General features: G+C 42.2%; 1 protein-coding gene across 1 annotated transcript in view; it reads right to left on the reverse strand.

Annotated features, from left to right (window-relative positions):
• Window positions 1–882: 882 nt before the first annotated feature.
• The window catches only part of cacna1ha (calcium channel, voltage-dependent, T type, alpha 1H subunit a), a 257,588-nt gene continuing 244,188 nt past the window's right edge, over window positions 883–14,282 (reverse strand). Inside the window, exons 31-33 of the mRNA XM_052022258.1 lie at window positions 6,832–7,018; window positions 5,496–5,668; window positions 883–3,017 (exon numbers count right to left, since the gene is read on the reverse strand). Coding sequence (XP_051878218.1) covers window positions 1,821–3,017; window positions 5,496–5,668; window positions 6,832–7,018 — 1,557 coding nt within the window. The 3' untranslated portion in view covers window positions 883–1,820. The remainder of the gene's footprint in view (window positions 3,018–5,495; window positions 5,669–6,831; window positions 7,019–14,282) is intronic.

Raw genomic sequence — 14,282 nt, forward strand, 5'->3', positions numbered from 1 at the left:
GTAATATTGGGACATACGTGTTATAAATATGATTCCAGAGCTGTGTGATGTAATCATATGTTAGGCTCAAAGTTGAGTGATAAGTACAAAGTTTAAGCTACATGCTGTGAACAGGTAAAGTAATGGCTCTAATTTTTCAACTAGCCTTGGGGCAAACTCAGTTGGCTGATGTGGATGGGCTCTTCATGCCTCCAATAGATGATGGGACATTGTGCCGTTGAAGTGGACATCATGATGATCACAGCATCCTCCCACTCAGAAGGAGAAAGAAGGACTAGTCATGCAGAAGGAAGACCTCAGAACCGTACATCATCTCTTTGGTTGACTCCCTGGGTTGTGGCCTTTAACTAATGCAGGAACAAGCCGTCATCCTCCAGTGAAGATGTGCACCTGCGATTGAAGCCTGATGAAGTTATGTGTTCACGATAGAAAGAACTGACCTCACTCATGCATTGCATGTCACTTGACGTCAGCACATACACAATGCCCTCTGTGCGTACACTCCCCTGCACATCCGCTACAATTCCTGAAATACCGAATGCATGCACAGCATGGTGATAGCATTTTAGATAGAATTGCATTATCTATGGGTCAAGAATTTCTAGGCCACTGTCTTTTAAAATCCCCTTAGGCAAACATTTGATCTTATCCCAAATTTCAGAAAACCACCTTGTCAATATTGTTTCTCTTCCAAAGTGAAAAATAAATTCTTTAAATAGTACATAATTAAAAAAGTGTTTCTTATTTCTGTCAATCGTCTTCAATTATTGATACTTAGAGTATTACAGTGAATATGCAGTTTTTTTAAAGACAGAAGCGTTGATTTATTGTACATTTAAAAACAATTTGAACATATTTTTATGTGAAACAGATTAGCGAAAAGCTCAAATAAAAGTTGAGCACAGAAACAGGCGTTTAGGAATGAAGTCACAGCTATCCCCCTTGGCATGATAGATGCAATATAGTAAACATAAACAGGTTTGCTTTCAAAGGTTACACAGAACACCACTGACCAGGAAATGCATGTAACGTTACAAATACCATCAATAACTTACCAAACTGTAATGAAAATGCAATTGAATAAATAACTTGCTGTTTAATTTTAATTTTTTTTTGTTCGATGTGTTCCTAATATTAGTAAGCCTTATTATTCTCTATGGTTTCTTTAATTTATTGCAAATTAGACTGGTTGAAAACACGATTGTTTAAAAAAAAACAATGAATTAATCTATTATTGCACTGACTACAATCCAGTAGTAATTTGGTTCTCGATAAAGGAGCTTTACGCAAAAAAAAGTAAACATTTAGAATATACGGCTAGTATGAGCAAGCAGAAAAGGAAACCAAAATAAAAATCTAAATTATATACATTCCACCCAAACACCAGAAAACACCACTCAACTTTGATTTCAATTTTAAGTGTGCAAAACATTACTGTTCTATATAAAAATATGTGCATTATGAAGACATAATTAAATTATTTGTCACTAATACGTAATTATTTGTATGTACATTGCAAACATTACAGCATTGTACAGTTCTCATCTTTTCTGCACTTCTGTATACTGTGGGTTTGCACAATAAAGTGCCAGTACACAATTCTGACTCAAATCAATGTGATTGAGCTATGGGGAGCTAATCAAGTTCCATTCTAAAAATGTTTGCATATCCCATTTTTTTTTTGCATCCCTTTACAAACTCCTTGAAGCAATGACAAGGGATCAAACGACAGGTTCCATTAGCCAGAGTGATTGTCTCTGCTTTACATTGGTTAACTGGCATGAATTAAGTCATTTTGCCCCGGTGTACATCCATGCCAGCTATACCACAAAGTCATCTGTGTCTTCCCGTGTGCTAACCATTCGAGTAAGTCCCCGCTTCCTAAGGGGGCTTCTGGTGACGTTGAGAACATCTTTACCGGTTTCAACATTGTGAGGGTCAGAGTTTTCACCTGGCTTTTTTAAATGGTCTACTTTCTTCAAGTCGGTGGCCACCTTGGAATCTGCCGAGATATTCGAAGGAGTTGAGTGGTTGCTGTCGGAAAACAGGTCAGACAAACTGGTTAATGAACTCATGTCGGATTGGTCAAATGAAAAGTCTGGAATGGTAAGATGTTTCCTTTGACAAGCAGGGGGCAATCGGCGCTCTGTTTTGGATGTCTGCTCCCCAGGCTGCAGATCTGTGGGTTGTGAAGTATCTCTATGGACCACCGATTCAATAGATGGCGTGCGCCTGCGTAAATGTATCCTGGGTCGGGATTCAGAAGCTGGCCTGCTTTCCCTCTCGACCGGAGGCTCTACTGAGATGCAAGGTGGACTCATCTTCTCCTTCCTTTGGGCATTAAGAACACATTCAGGATCTGAATGAATATGGACGGAAGGCTCCGGGTTACCTTCGCCAGAAGACTTGCCTTCAAGCTCCAAGTCTGCGTCTTCATGGTCAGTCGATGGACATATTTCAATGGAATGTCTCCTGGAGTCAACAGCCCAAGAAGGCTTCATTAAAAGTCCCTTGGCATCAATATTTAGTAACTTCTTTAAATCCTTCTCCCTGACAACTCCAGCCAGACTCGTTGTGCTGTTGGAATTCTTTAAGGCCACATCGGACGGGCTGGGAGAGAGGAAAGGTGACAGCGACAGGCTCCTGGCTTCCGACTGCCTCCTCCGGTTTCTGGCCCGGTTGATGTGCCACACCTCCTCGTCGGCCCAGTCCCCGGAGTTGAAGAGGGAGCCGGCCGGGCTGTTGCTTCCGCTGCTGGGGCTGGGAGAGCGGCTCGGGATGCTTCGCTGGCTGTAGACCTGTCTGTGCGTGTGGACGCTTGACTGCTTGCTGCGTTGTGTCAGCAGCGGCGAAGGTTGGGGGCTGACCTTTGGAGACAACGGTGTCGGGTGTATCAGCGGCGGAACCAGGATGCGATGAGGTGAAAGATTTGGGTGCAGGCCGTCATTGGACTGAATCTTTAGGCTGTTCTTAGAGTCAGCATTCAAACAATCCACAGAATCATTCCTGATAGACTCCTAGAACATAAGTAATCGCTAATGTCAGAGAGAATTGACACTGCTGATGTTTTATCATAAGTAATTTGTAAAACCTTGCTTCTATTAAACACAGTGAATTTAAACCACGGCTTATATCCTTGGTATTACCACACCCAGTCACACCATAAATAATTCGTCACTTCCTCACCTAAGGCCAGTAACTCAAGTTATGGTGTAGAAAGATTTGTTTTTGTTGTGTCGTTCATGACGAGTTAACAACTTTAAACAAAAACTGTTGTCACAGATGAAGTTGCTCAAACTCATTTCAATATAACTCAGTGGCTTGCAGCAACACACGAGATGCTGGAGGAACTCAGCGGGTCAGGCAGCATCTGTGGAGGGAGACGGACAGTCGGCGTTTCGGGTCGAGACCCTTCATCTGGACTGAGAGATAGAGGGGAGATGGCTAGTGTACAGAGGTGGAGGGAAGGGGCGGGGCAAGAGCTGGCAGGTGATAGGTGGATCCAGGTGAGGGGGGGGTGATAAGCAGATGGAGGAGGGAAGGGTGGGAATAGCGACAGAGGCCGGGAGGTGATAGGTGGAGGTGACAGAGGGCCGCTGGTGATGGAATCTGATAGGAGAGGACGGTGGAACCAGATAAGGGAGGTGGGGAGGGCAGATGGGAACAGTGGGGGGAGGGGACCCAGTGGGAGGAGTGTGTGGGTGACGGGCAGATGGATTGTGTGGAGGAGGGGAAAGAAAGGGGGTGATGGTGGGCTGGGGGTGGGCGTAGGAGGAACTGGGTTGATCAGGAGGAGAGAAAAAAGGGGCCTAGGGGGAGCAGGCTACCTGAAATTGGAGAATCCAATGCTCATGCCATTGGTTTGTAGACGACCCAGCTGGAATATGAGGTACTTTGTCTCTGGTTCACTTCACAGGGCTGTTAAGAGCCAACTTTCTGAGGTAGGATCATTGACCTGAAATGCTAAGTCAGGTTTTCTCTTCACAGATGCTGCCTGAGCTGCTGAGTATTTCCGGCAATTTTGGAATTGGTATTGGTTTATTATTGTCACATGTACTGAGGTACAGTGAAAAACTTGTCTTGCATACCGATCGTACAGATCAATTCATTACACAGTGCATCGAGGTAGTACAAGGTAAAACAATAACGGAATGCAGAATAAAGTGTCCTGGGTATAGAGAAAATGCAGTGCAGGTAGACAGTAAGGTGCAAGGTCACATCAAGGTGGATTGTGAGGTCAAGAGTCCATCTTATTGTACTAGGGAACCATTCAATAGATTTATAACAGTGAGATAGAAGCTGTCCTTGAGCCTGGTGGCACGTGCTTTCAGGCTTTTGTATCTTCCGCCCGATGAGAGGGGGAGAAGAGAGAATGTCTGGGGTTGGTGGGGTCTTTGATTATGCTGGCTGCTTTACCGAGGCAGCAAGAAGTATACACAGAGTTCATGGAGGGGAGGCTGGTTTACGTGATGTGCTGAGCTGTGTGCACAACTCTCTGCAGTTTCTTGCGGTCACGGGCAGAGCAGTTGCCATACCAAGCTGTGATACATCCAGATAGTCTGCTATCTATGGAGCATTGATAGAAATTTGTGAGGGTCGATGGGGGCATGCCAAATTTCTTTAGCTTCTTGAGGAAGTAGAGGTGCTGGCGAGCTTTCTTGGCTGTAGCGTCTATGTGGTTGGACCAGGACAGGCTCTTGGTGATGTTCATTCCTAGGACCTCGGAATTTTCCATTGTTTTTCAGGTTCCCAGCATCTGAAGTTTTTTTTATTTTACATGAGCCAATTTTAATTCAAGAGTCCAGTCACATATAGACCAGACCAGCTAAAGAGACTGATTATCTTCATTAAAGGACACAGATTAACCATTTCCCATTTTAAGCCGATTAAAAGCATCATTGCCGCTTTTCGTGAAACCAGTTTTTTTCTTCACTTATGTAGTTTTGAAATTGAATTTATGTTCTCAAACAACCATGGGGAGGATTTGTTCAGATCAGACCTTTGCATCACTAAAATATAATGTCTGTACAAGTAACATACATTTTTTGAAATGTAGTTATTGTTAAAAGATGACAGGGATGCAAGCTAATGGCACTAATCTGTAATATTTGGTGCCCCTGGGGTAATAACTGCAAGCCAGAAAGCCAAGAGAATTCATTGAGCAGTTTATCTCAGTTGTAATTGAACAGTTCAGAGTCCAAACCCGTTCTAATATTTAATTCAATACCACAGAAAACAAAATAAAGGGGAAGAAAAATAGGACATAGAGAAGGTTGAAATATAGGGAAAGAAAAAAAGCTCCATTAACAATTAAAATCTGAGGGTTTCTACGTTACCAGTGGTAAAGGAGATCATTGTATAAGATCAAATTCACTAACAACCTGTGCTGCAAAACAGCCACTGAGTGAAAATTAGAACCAAATGTCACTGATTTTTGTTCCAAGCCGCATTAATACAACTAGTGAAGGTTTTCTTAAAACAAGATCTATTAATACCTGTCTATGTTGCAGCCTGTTCATACTGGGTGATCGCGGTGGTCTCTGTGGAGGAGGGATTTTGGGGAGGGTGATGTAGCTGGTCGAAGCGTAGTTATGATGAATTACCTCAGGGGGAAATCCAGGACAAGCAGAGACTTCAACAGGCTGGGACTGCACTGAAGACATGGAGCCTATTGAAAAACAAATCAAAGAACAAGGAAACAAATTAAATACCTTCAAAGAAGTGATTCTTCTTGTTTGCCCCACGATACTTTAACCCTCTTGCAGAAGCTATGACTAACTGATTATAACTGTAATTGAAAAGCAAAAATCTACAGATACTGGAAATAGAAATCTGAAATAGAAATAGAAAATGAAAGAGTCATTTACCTGAAGCATTAAATGCTTCGCTCTTCACAGATGCTGCCTGACCTGCTGAGTGTTTCTAGCATCCCCTCTTTTACCTTTTGATTACAGTTTTAATATGTGGAAATACAAACTGGTTCCTTAAGAGGGATTATATCAAGTTATTCTGTTAGTCTTTGCTATCAGAAGAAACAACAACATGATTGAGTCGAGACAGAGTTCAGAGATCTTGATAGCACTTGTTGTAGCCCTCGACTTATAGCATGATCCAAGACATTTGTGAGTAACACAAGAGCCAAACAGTTAGGTCCAGAAATTGTGCATTGTTAATGCAGACCTCATAACGAACCTGTGTAGGAACCCACGAGATATCAGATGTGTCGGATCTTTAAGATTGGGCATTGGGTCTACGTCCATCTATATGAGGTGTGGTAGTCAAAGGACTGTGATCAGAAGCTTCTGAATTTGGAGACTGAGTTCGTTTCAAGCACACTACTGAAGCTATTATGCGGCCATTAAAAAAATGAGCCTGGTTGAGAGTAAACAGAAGTAACCCAGGCCTAGGAGAGAGGGGAGAGGGGTCCAAATGGGGGCAAAAGCCTGGATCTGTGCAGGGTGGGGAACAGAGTGTTTCAAAGTGACCTTCAGATCTGAGGTCATGGGAGCCGCCAAGATCCCTGTGTGGAGAGAATAGAAGAATCAAGGCTTTGTCCTCCACCCCTCACCCAGCCCCCCTTGCCTGGGCAGCTGAAGGCAGCACATTGGACCCCTAGATACCTGTGTCTGGAGGGTGTCTCCCAGAGCTTCCACAAACCAGTGGTGGAATTGTACAGCCATAGCTCTGGACTGATGCTCATAGATATTCTGGGAGGTATTTCACTCTTTCACTCAAGCGACTGAACTTCTTAATAAGGAAAACACAATTTTCCAAGTTTTTGACCTACTGACTGAAAATGTTCTCAAAACTATTTTTTAAAAAAATATATACCTGTGAGTGATGTAACCTGATAGGGATCAACTTCAGGCAGTGGAAAATGAGCTTGGACTGATCTAACAGGTCGGAACATGTAGCTATCATTTGGCAGAGAATGCATTCGAGATACAGAGGCTTTCCGAACAGTTAGCAAGTTTTCTGTTTGCTTCCCTTCTCCGGAGTTGCTATTTCGAGGATCCTCCTGTTCAAAAATAACAAGGCAAGACCGTAAATTGTTTGCATCATGTAACGTTATACAAGCATTACGCAGCATTGCTACTTTCTGACCCATACTGGGCCAGAATTAGTAGAGAACCATTCCTCTCAAAACACTTGAAAATGACTGCTTATAAAATCCAAAAATGATATTTGTTTATTCACTCAGGATGGGGATGTTGTTGATTCTATTCTACATCCCTATTTTCCCTAAGCTAAAGAGCATTGCTGAGTTTAGAGTCACATATTGGCCAAAATGGATAAGGAGGACAGACTTCCTTCCCTAATGTGCAACAGTCGAATAGTTTCATGGCTACTGTTACTGATACCAGTGGCACGGTATTGTAGCGTTTAGCATAACACTATTATAGCACCAGTGACCCAGGTTCAATTCCGGCCGCTGTCTGTAAGGAGTTTGTACGTTCTCCCCGTGACTGCATGGGTTTCCTCTGGGTGCTCCAGTTTCCTCTGGGTGCTCCAGTTTCCTCCCACATTCCAAAGACGTGCGGGTTAGGAAGTTGTGGGCATGCTATGTTGACGCCGCAAGCGTGGCGACACGTGTGGGCTGTCCCTCAGAACATTTGATGCAAAAGATGCATTTCACTGTGTGTCTCGATTTACGTGTGACTGATAAAGAAACCTTAATCTTAATTTTATTTACGTTCTATATTTACCTATTCTGTGATTCTTTTGCCATTGGATGGTTACTGTGGGATTTAATGCTTAAGTTGCACTTTCCAGCAGATATATTAGTGAACACTAATCTTACCTGAACCCATTTTATTCTCCCCACATTTTACCACTTGCATATACACTAGGGGCAATTAGCCTACTGACCTAAACATTTTTGAGATGTGGGACAATACCAGAGCACCTGAGGGAAACCCATTGTGGTCACAGGGAAAACGTTCAAACTCCACACAGACAGCACCTGAGGTCAGCATTGAAACCGTGTCTCTGGAGCTGTGAGACAGTGGCTGCATTAGCAGTACCACCAACCACCACCAATTGTAATTGAAGCCCAAGCAAAATATTGTCAGCATAGACTCATTGAGTATACAGCATGGAAACATGGCCCTTCAGCCCAACTCATCCATGCAGGCCATGGTGCTCACCAATCTAGTCCCACTTGTTCACATTTGGCCCATATCTCTATAAACCCCTCCTATCCATGTACTTATCCAAATGTCTTTCGAATGTTCTTACTGTATCTGCCTCAACCACCTTCTCTGGCAGCTTGTTCCAAATACGCACCGCCCTCTGCATTAAGAAGTTGCCCTTCAGGGCCCTTTTAAATCTCTCCCCTCTCACTTTACACCTATGCCCTCTAGTTTTAGGCTGCCCTTCTCTGGGGAAAAGACTATGCGCGTTCACCCCATCTATGCCCCTCACGATTTTATACACCTCTATAAAGTCATGTCTCAATCTCCTACTCTCCAAGGAATAAAGTCCTAATCTGCCCAACCTCTCCCTATAGCTCAGGCCCTCGAGTCCTGGCAGCATCCATGTAAATCTTCCCTGCACTCTTGTGAGTTTAACGGCATCTTTCCTATGGCAGGGCGACCAAAACTGTACATAGTACTCCCAGTGCGGTCTCTTCAACATCTTCTACAAAGCAGAATGCTGGGTGTAAACATCACATATTTAAGACCATAAGATATAGGAGCAAAATTAGGCCATTCAGCCCATCGAGTTTGCTCTGCCATTCAATTATGGCTGTTAGTTTTTCAACCCCATTTGCCTGCTTTCTACCCATAACCCTTAACTCTTTTACCAAACAAGAACCTATCAATCTGCCTTAAATACACCCATCGACGGCCTCCACAGCCCTCCGTGGTACTGAGTTCCACAGATCACCACCCTCTGGCTAGAGAATAGTTATATTGGGTTCTATAAACTCCTCTTGTTGCCTTGGTCTCTACTCAGTGTTGTGTATTAATAGCACTGCCAAGATTGGGAAAAAAAATCTCACTGCATCTATATCACTTCAGCACTTTGTGGCTGTTATGGGTCTACAATAGCAGTGAAAGGCAAGCTGATATCAAATCAGTGGTTGATCTTTCTGTTCTATCGGCTACACAAATACTAGTAATGCAGAGCATTTGGGAATGCAAACACAATCTCCACATTCTTGCAATTGACATTAAGTCTAAGAGTTAAGTTTCAGGCAGTTTATTGCATTTCAGCAATGCTACAACAAGCTGCCATTAAAGATAAATCCAGCAGAGCTGCTTATAAAACTGTATCCTCTTAACAGATTTAAATGTTGAATTAAGTGCATCTTAAATAGTGCAAACACACTTTGCAGTGCCAGTCATTATTACTTAAGTATTATTGTTATTTAAAATATTTTCATCAAAAGTCAACAGATACTTTACAAACCACACATTGGTCACAACAGGGTGGATAGTTGCAGAAGTAAATGAAGGGTTTTGGTAAGAAAACAAATGCAGCAAAACACAACACAGCACTTAATAATACAGTTAAACAGCTTCAACATTCTGATTTCCATTGGTAAATTTAAGAATGGGCAACATGGTGACTGGATGAAGCTAAAATATTATCCATCCTCAGAACTGTCCTTATTATTGAGTCTTGATGACTAAAAGACTTTGTTGAAAGCAAATTTGTTTTTTTAAATAATTATTTGCATTGTTATTTTTTATTTCACTTCTCAATTTCTATTCCAACCATAGCTATATAACAAAATGTGTAAGGTATGTCACTGGCTGGAATGTAGACATATATTCTTAATCTGCTGAAACACTCAGCAGGTCAGGCAGCATCTGTGGAGAGAGAAACAGTTAATGTTTCAGGTTGAAGAACTGCCTGAGCTGCTGAGCTTTTCTAACATTTTCGGTTTTTATTTCAGATTTCCAGCATCTGCAGATTTTGTTTTGATCTTTATCTACTTTTAATCTTTACCTCTGTTAGTTTTTGGCCTTCATTAGCTGCTGGAAGATTTATTGCCTCAGTTGCTCTCCCTTGCAGGTTTTTCCTGATTTAGAGGACCTGACTATGTCAGTAGTTTTCATCATGATGCATGGATTAAAAGTCACAAACAACTCACATTGTACTATTTTTAAATTCTATAATCTTTCAATTTGGATTTATTTAAATTATGGGCTTTTACACTAATAAATCATTGAATATCTTAAGGTCAAATATATACATGGAGTTGCATGGACACTTGGATTACTTCACCGTAGAGATCTTATGAATGGTCACAGTCAAGATGGTATTGGTTTATTATTGTTACTTGTACCGAGGTACAGTGAAAAACTTGTCTTGCATACCGTTCGTACAGTTCAATTCATCACACAGTGCACTGAGGTAGTACAGGGTAAAAACAATAACAGAATACAGAGTAAAGCGTCACAGCTACAGGAAAGTGCATTGCAGGTAGACAATCGGGTGCAAGGTCACGACAAGGTAGATCGTGAGGTCAAGAGTCCATCTCATTGTATAAGGAAACCATTCAATAGTCTTATCACCATGGGATAGAAACTGTCCTTGAGTCTGGTGGTACGTGCCCTCAGACTCCTGTATCTTCTGCCTGATGGGAGAGGGAAGAAGAGAGAATGACCCAGGTGGGTGGGGTCTTTGATTATGCTGGCTGCTTCACCAAGGCAGCGAGAGGTATAGACAGAGTCCATGGAGGGGAGGCTGGTTTCCGTGATGTGCTGGGCTGCGTCCACAACTCTCTGTAGTTTCTTGTGGTCCCAGGCAGAGCAGTTACCATACCAAGCCGTGATGCATCCAGATAGGATGCTTTCTATGGTGCATCGATAAAAGCTGGTGAGTGTCAAAGGGGAGATGCCAAATTTCTTTAGCCTCCTGAGTAAGTAGAGGCACTGGTGAGCTTCCTTGGCCATGGCATCTGCTTGGTTGGACTAGGACAGGCTATTGGTGATGTTCACTCCAAGGACCTTGAAGCTCTCAACCCTCTTGACCTCAGCACCATTGATGCATGTACACCGCCCCCCTTCCTGAAGTCAATGACTAGCTCTTTTGTTTTGCTAAGATTGAGGAGAAGGTTGTTGTCATGACACCATGTCACTAAGCTCTCCATTTAAATTAGGATTTCTGTAAACCTCAATTAAAATGAGTGATTTTCATACTTTTCAGTTAGTTTTTTTTGACATGACTTAAACAAAAGAAAGTGTTCATCCTCTCAACGGTGACGCTCTCTTCAAAGTGAGGTATGGCAGTGTGTTGGTGATGCTTGACAACCCTATGATGGCAAATGAGCCAAGATAACACAAGGTTCTTAGTCAGGGGAAAAAACCTTGGTCTACCTTACACCGTTTCAACCTCATTTTCAGCTGCTCACTACTTAACCAGGAGTTTCTTACACTGATTACTGTACCAAGGCACAGTAATCAGTGTAAGAAACTCCATCTGATTTTACTTCTCTGTTGCCCAACACAGTGCTCCCCCTCCAGCAGTTATTTAGGGTTGACCATCTGTAATGGTAACGATATAGCTTTATAATGGAGGCAAGTGACATCAAAATCCACAAGAAGCAATGATCAATCCTCTGTTGAAGGAACTATCCAGCCCTTTCTAATGTAAAATACGTCAATCTTTTTAAGAACCTTATTAAAACAATCATCACGTTCCTGATTCTTGCCAATTAACAAACCAGTTGTAGGCAATAAGGCCTTAGAAACTGCTACTGAAATAAGAACCAGTCTGGCAGTATTGTTGAACAGAGTTTTAGGTATTCAAGTAATGGTGAATAGTCTGCTGACGAAGTAGAGGAGTTAAGCACAGGGCAATAGACTGCAGAAAATGAGTGTTCATCTGGGTTATGATGCCAATTAATTTAGTCTGAGATAACATATTTCACTAACTTCTGAACTTAATATTTCCAGCTCACTCTCTTGATCTTTTCACATTAATTTTGGTTGGATGAGGCTTTGCTAATCCCTGCTGGTACATGGAATTTAAAGCTGCACTGTTGACAAGCCATTTCACTTCCAAGAGTAAGAATAACTTGGGAGATTATTACGTGCTTTGCTTGGCTTCATTATATCTGTCCTCAAATGCTTTGCGACACCCAAGACCTTTTTGCCCAGAACGTTCTGTGGTGGTGAGGGTAATGCATCTGTGGATTTCACAGTGAAATCATTTTTTAATAAATGTGGAATAGACGTGAACACTACACAAGTGGCATGGTAGTGTAGCGGTTAGTGTAACGCTACTACAGCACCAGTGACCCGGGTTCAATTCCAGCCATTGTCTGTAAGGAGTTTGTACCTTCTCCCCGAGTCTGCGTGGGTTTCCTCCGGGTGCTCCGGTTTCCTCCCACATTCCAAAGACGTACGGGTTAGGAGCTGTAGGCATGCTATGCTGGCGCCGGAAGTGTGGCGACACTTGCGGGCTGCCCCCAGCACATTCTCAATAATGCAAAAAGATGCATTTCGCTGTGGGTTTCGATGTACATATGACTAATAAATAAATATCTTATCTTATCTAAATGTTATCCTGCAACATTATAAATATATGGTATTGTGGTTTCAAATAGAATTGTCAAATAAATTTGTTACTTATGAATGGCATTGTTCAACGTTCCATTTAGGAATTTGGAGCTAGTCCAGTAATTAGGTATGGATAATAAATGCTGGCCTTACCAGTGGAAGATCCCAGAAATGAATATAAAATAAAATTAGGTCTTTTAAATGCTGAATCTACTCCACTTGTAACACAGTGTGAATTCAGCAATAAAAGTACAGGAATTTGCTGGTGACTTTGCGATTCTGCTTGTGAACTTTCTTGACATGGTGAGGTTGTTTGTGCAGATCAGAAAGCAGAGGCCTGGGTTCTGGTGAAAGGTCATCAATTTAAAATGTTCACTCGGTTTCTGTCTCCACAGATGCTGCCTGACCTGCTGAGTATTTCCAGCATTTTCTGTTTTTATTTCTAAGGTCAGGGTACAGAGTAGTATCGTGGAGCAGTGAGTAGAGCTTCTGCCTCTCAACTCTAAGTGATCGAGGTTCAATGCTGACTTCCAATGCTCTCTGTGTGGAGTTTGCATGTTCTTTTCCTTTGCCCGGATTCTACCCCCTCCCCCAACACCCTGGACTCTGGTTTTCTCCCACATCCCAAAGGTGTGCTAGCTGGTCTATTAATTGACCGCTGTAAATTGTCTGTTATGTAGGTGGGAAAATTAGGACAGAATTGTGAGAAAGAATGAGATTCCTCTGAGGGCTGGCACAGACTTGCTGGGTTGAATGGCCTCTCCCAATGCCACACGAAAAATGAGAAATCAGCCAGAATTTAAGGTACACCCAAACCAGCAGGTTATCGAGGGTAACTGCTTGCCTTTGTCACTGGGAGCTCACTCTTTGTGAGGCAGCTGATTTTCACTGTAAGTGCATCACTTGAGTTTCATACACATTCTTACGACAAAGCACAATGAATTATATTTGAAAAAGGCTGGTGCATCCTAAAAAGATAAATTATTTTAACAAGATTTTTTATATTACAATATTATGCTATGCAGGTGTCAGTAGTAACACCCACACCTCACGAATCTTCTCACAGCCACCAATGGGCAGGAGGTACAGAAGCCTGAAGTCCCACCTCACCAGGTTCAAGAACAGCTGCTTCCCTTCAACCAGTTGGTTCTTGAACCGACCTGCACAAGTCTAAGCACTACCTCAGTATAGCAAGACGATGACAACTTTGTACTATAATAGACTTTGTTTTTTTTTGTTCTAATTATGTTCTTTCTGGTATAATTTTGTATAATTTATGTTTAATTTATATTTTTCTTGGGAATGTTGTGTCTCTGATCCCATGTGCCTGCAATGCTGCTACTAAGATTTTCATTGCACCTCTGCATACATGCACTTGTGCAGGTGACAATAAACTCAACTTTGACTTTCATTTTGAATCACAAGGTTTCATGTTCAAATTCCATTCTATAGGCAGAGGGAATGCTGCACAATTGGAGGTGTCATCCTTCAGATGAAATATGAAGCCCAGGTTCTCATCTGCCCACTATTGAGACCACTTCTGAAAATGGCACTCTTTTGAAGAACAGCCAGTGAGTTCTCTCCAGCATCCTGAACAATGGTTACCCCTCAACCATCAGCACTACAACCACTATCACACAGTGGTTTACAAAATGGCTGCTGCATTTCCTAAATTATGAACATGAGTCATCTTTAAAAAGCACTTAACAAACTGTATGGAGCTTTGGGACTTCCCAAGATCATAACAGACCTATGTATTAAAACAAG

This window comes from Pristis pectinata, chromosome 8 (assembly GCF_009764475.1).
Source record: "Pristis pectinata isolate sPriPec2 chromosome 8, sPriPec2.1.pri, whole genome shotgun sequence".
Classification (NCBI taxonomy): domain Eukaryota; kingdom Metazoa; phylum Chordata; class Chondrichthyes; order Rhinopristiformes; family Pristidae; genus Pristis; species Pristis pectinata.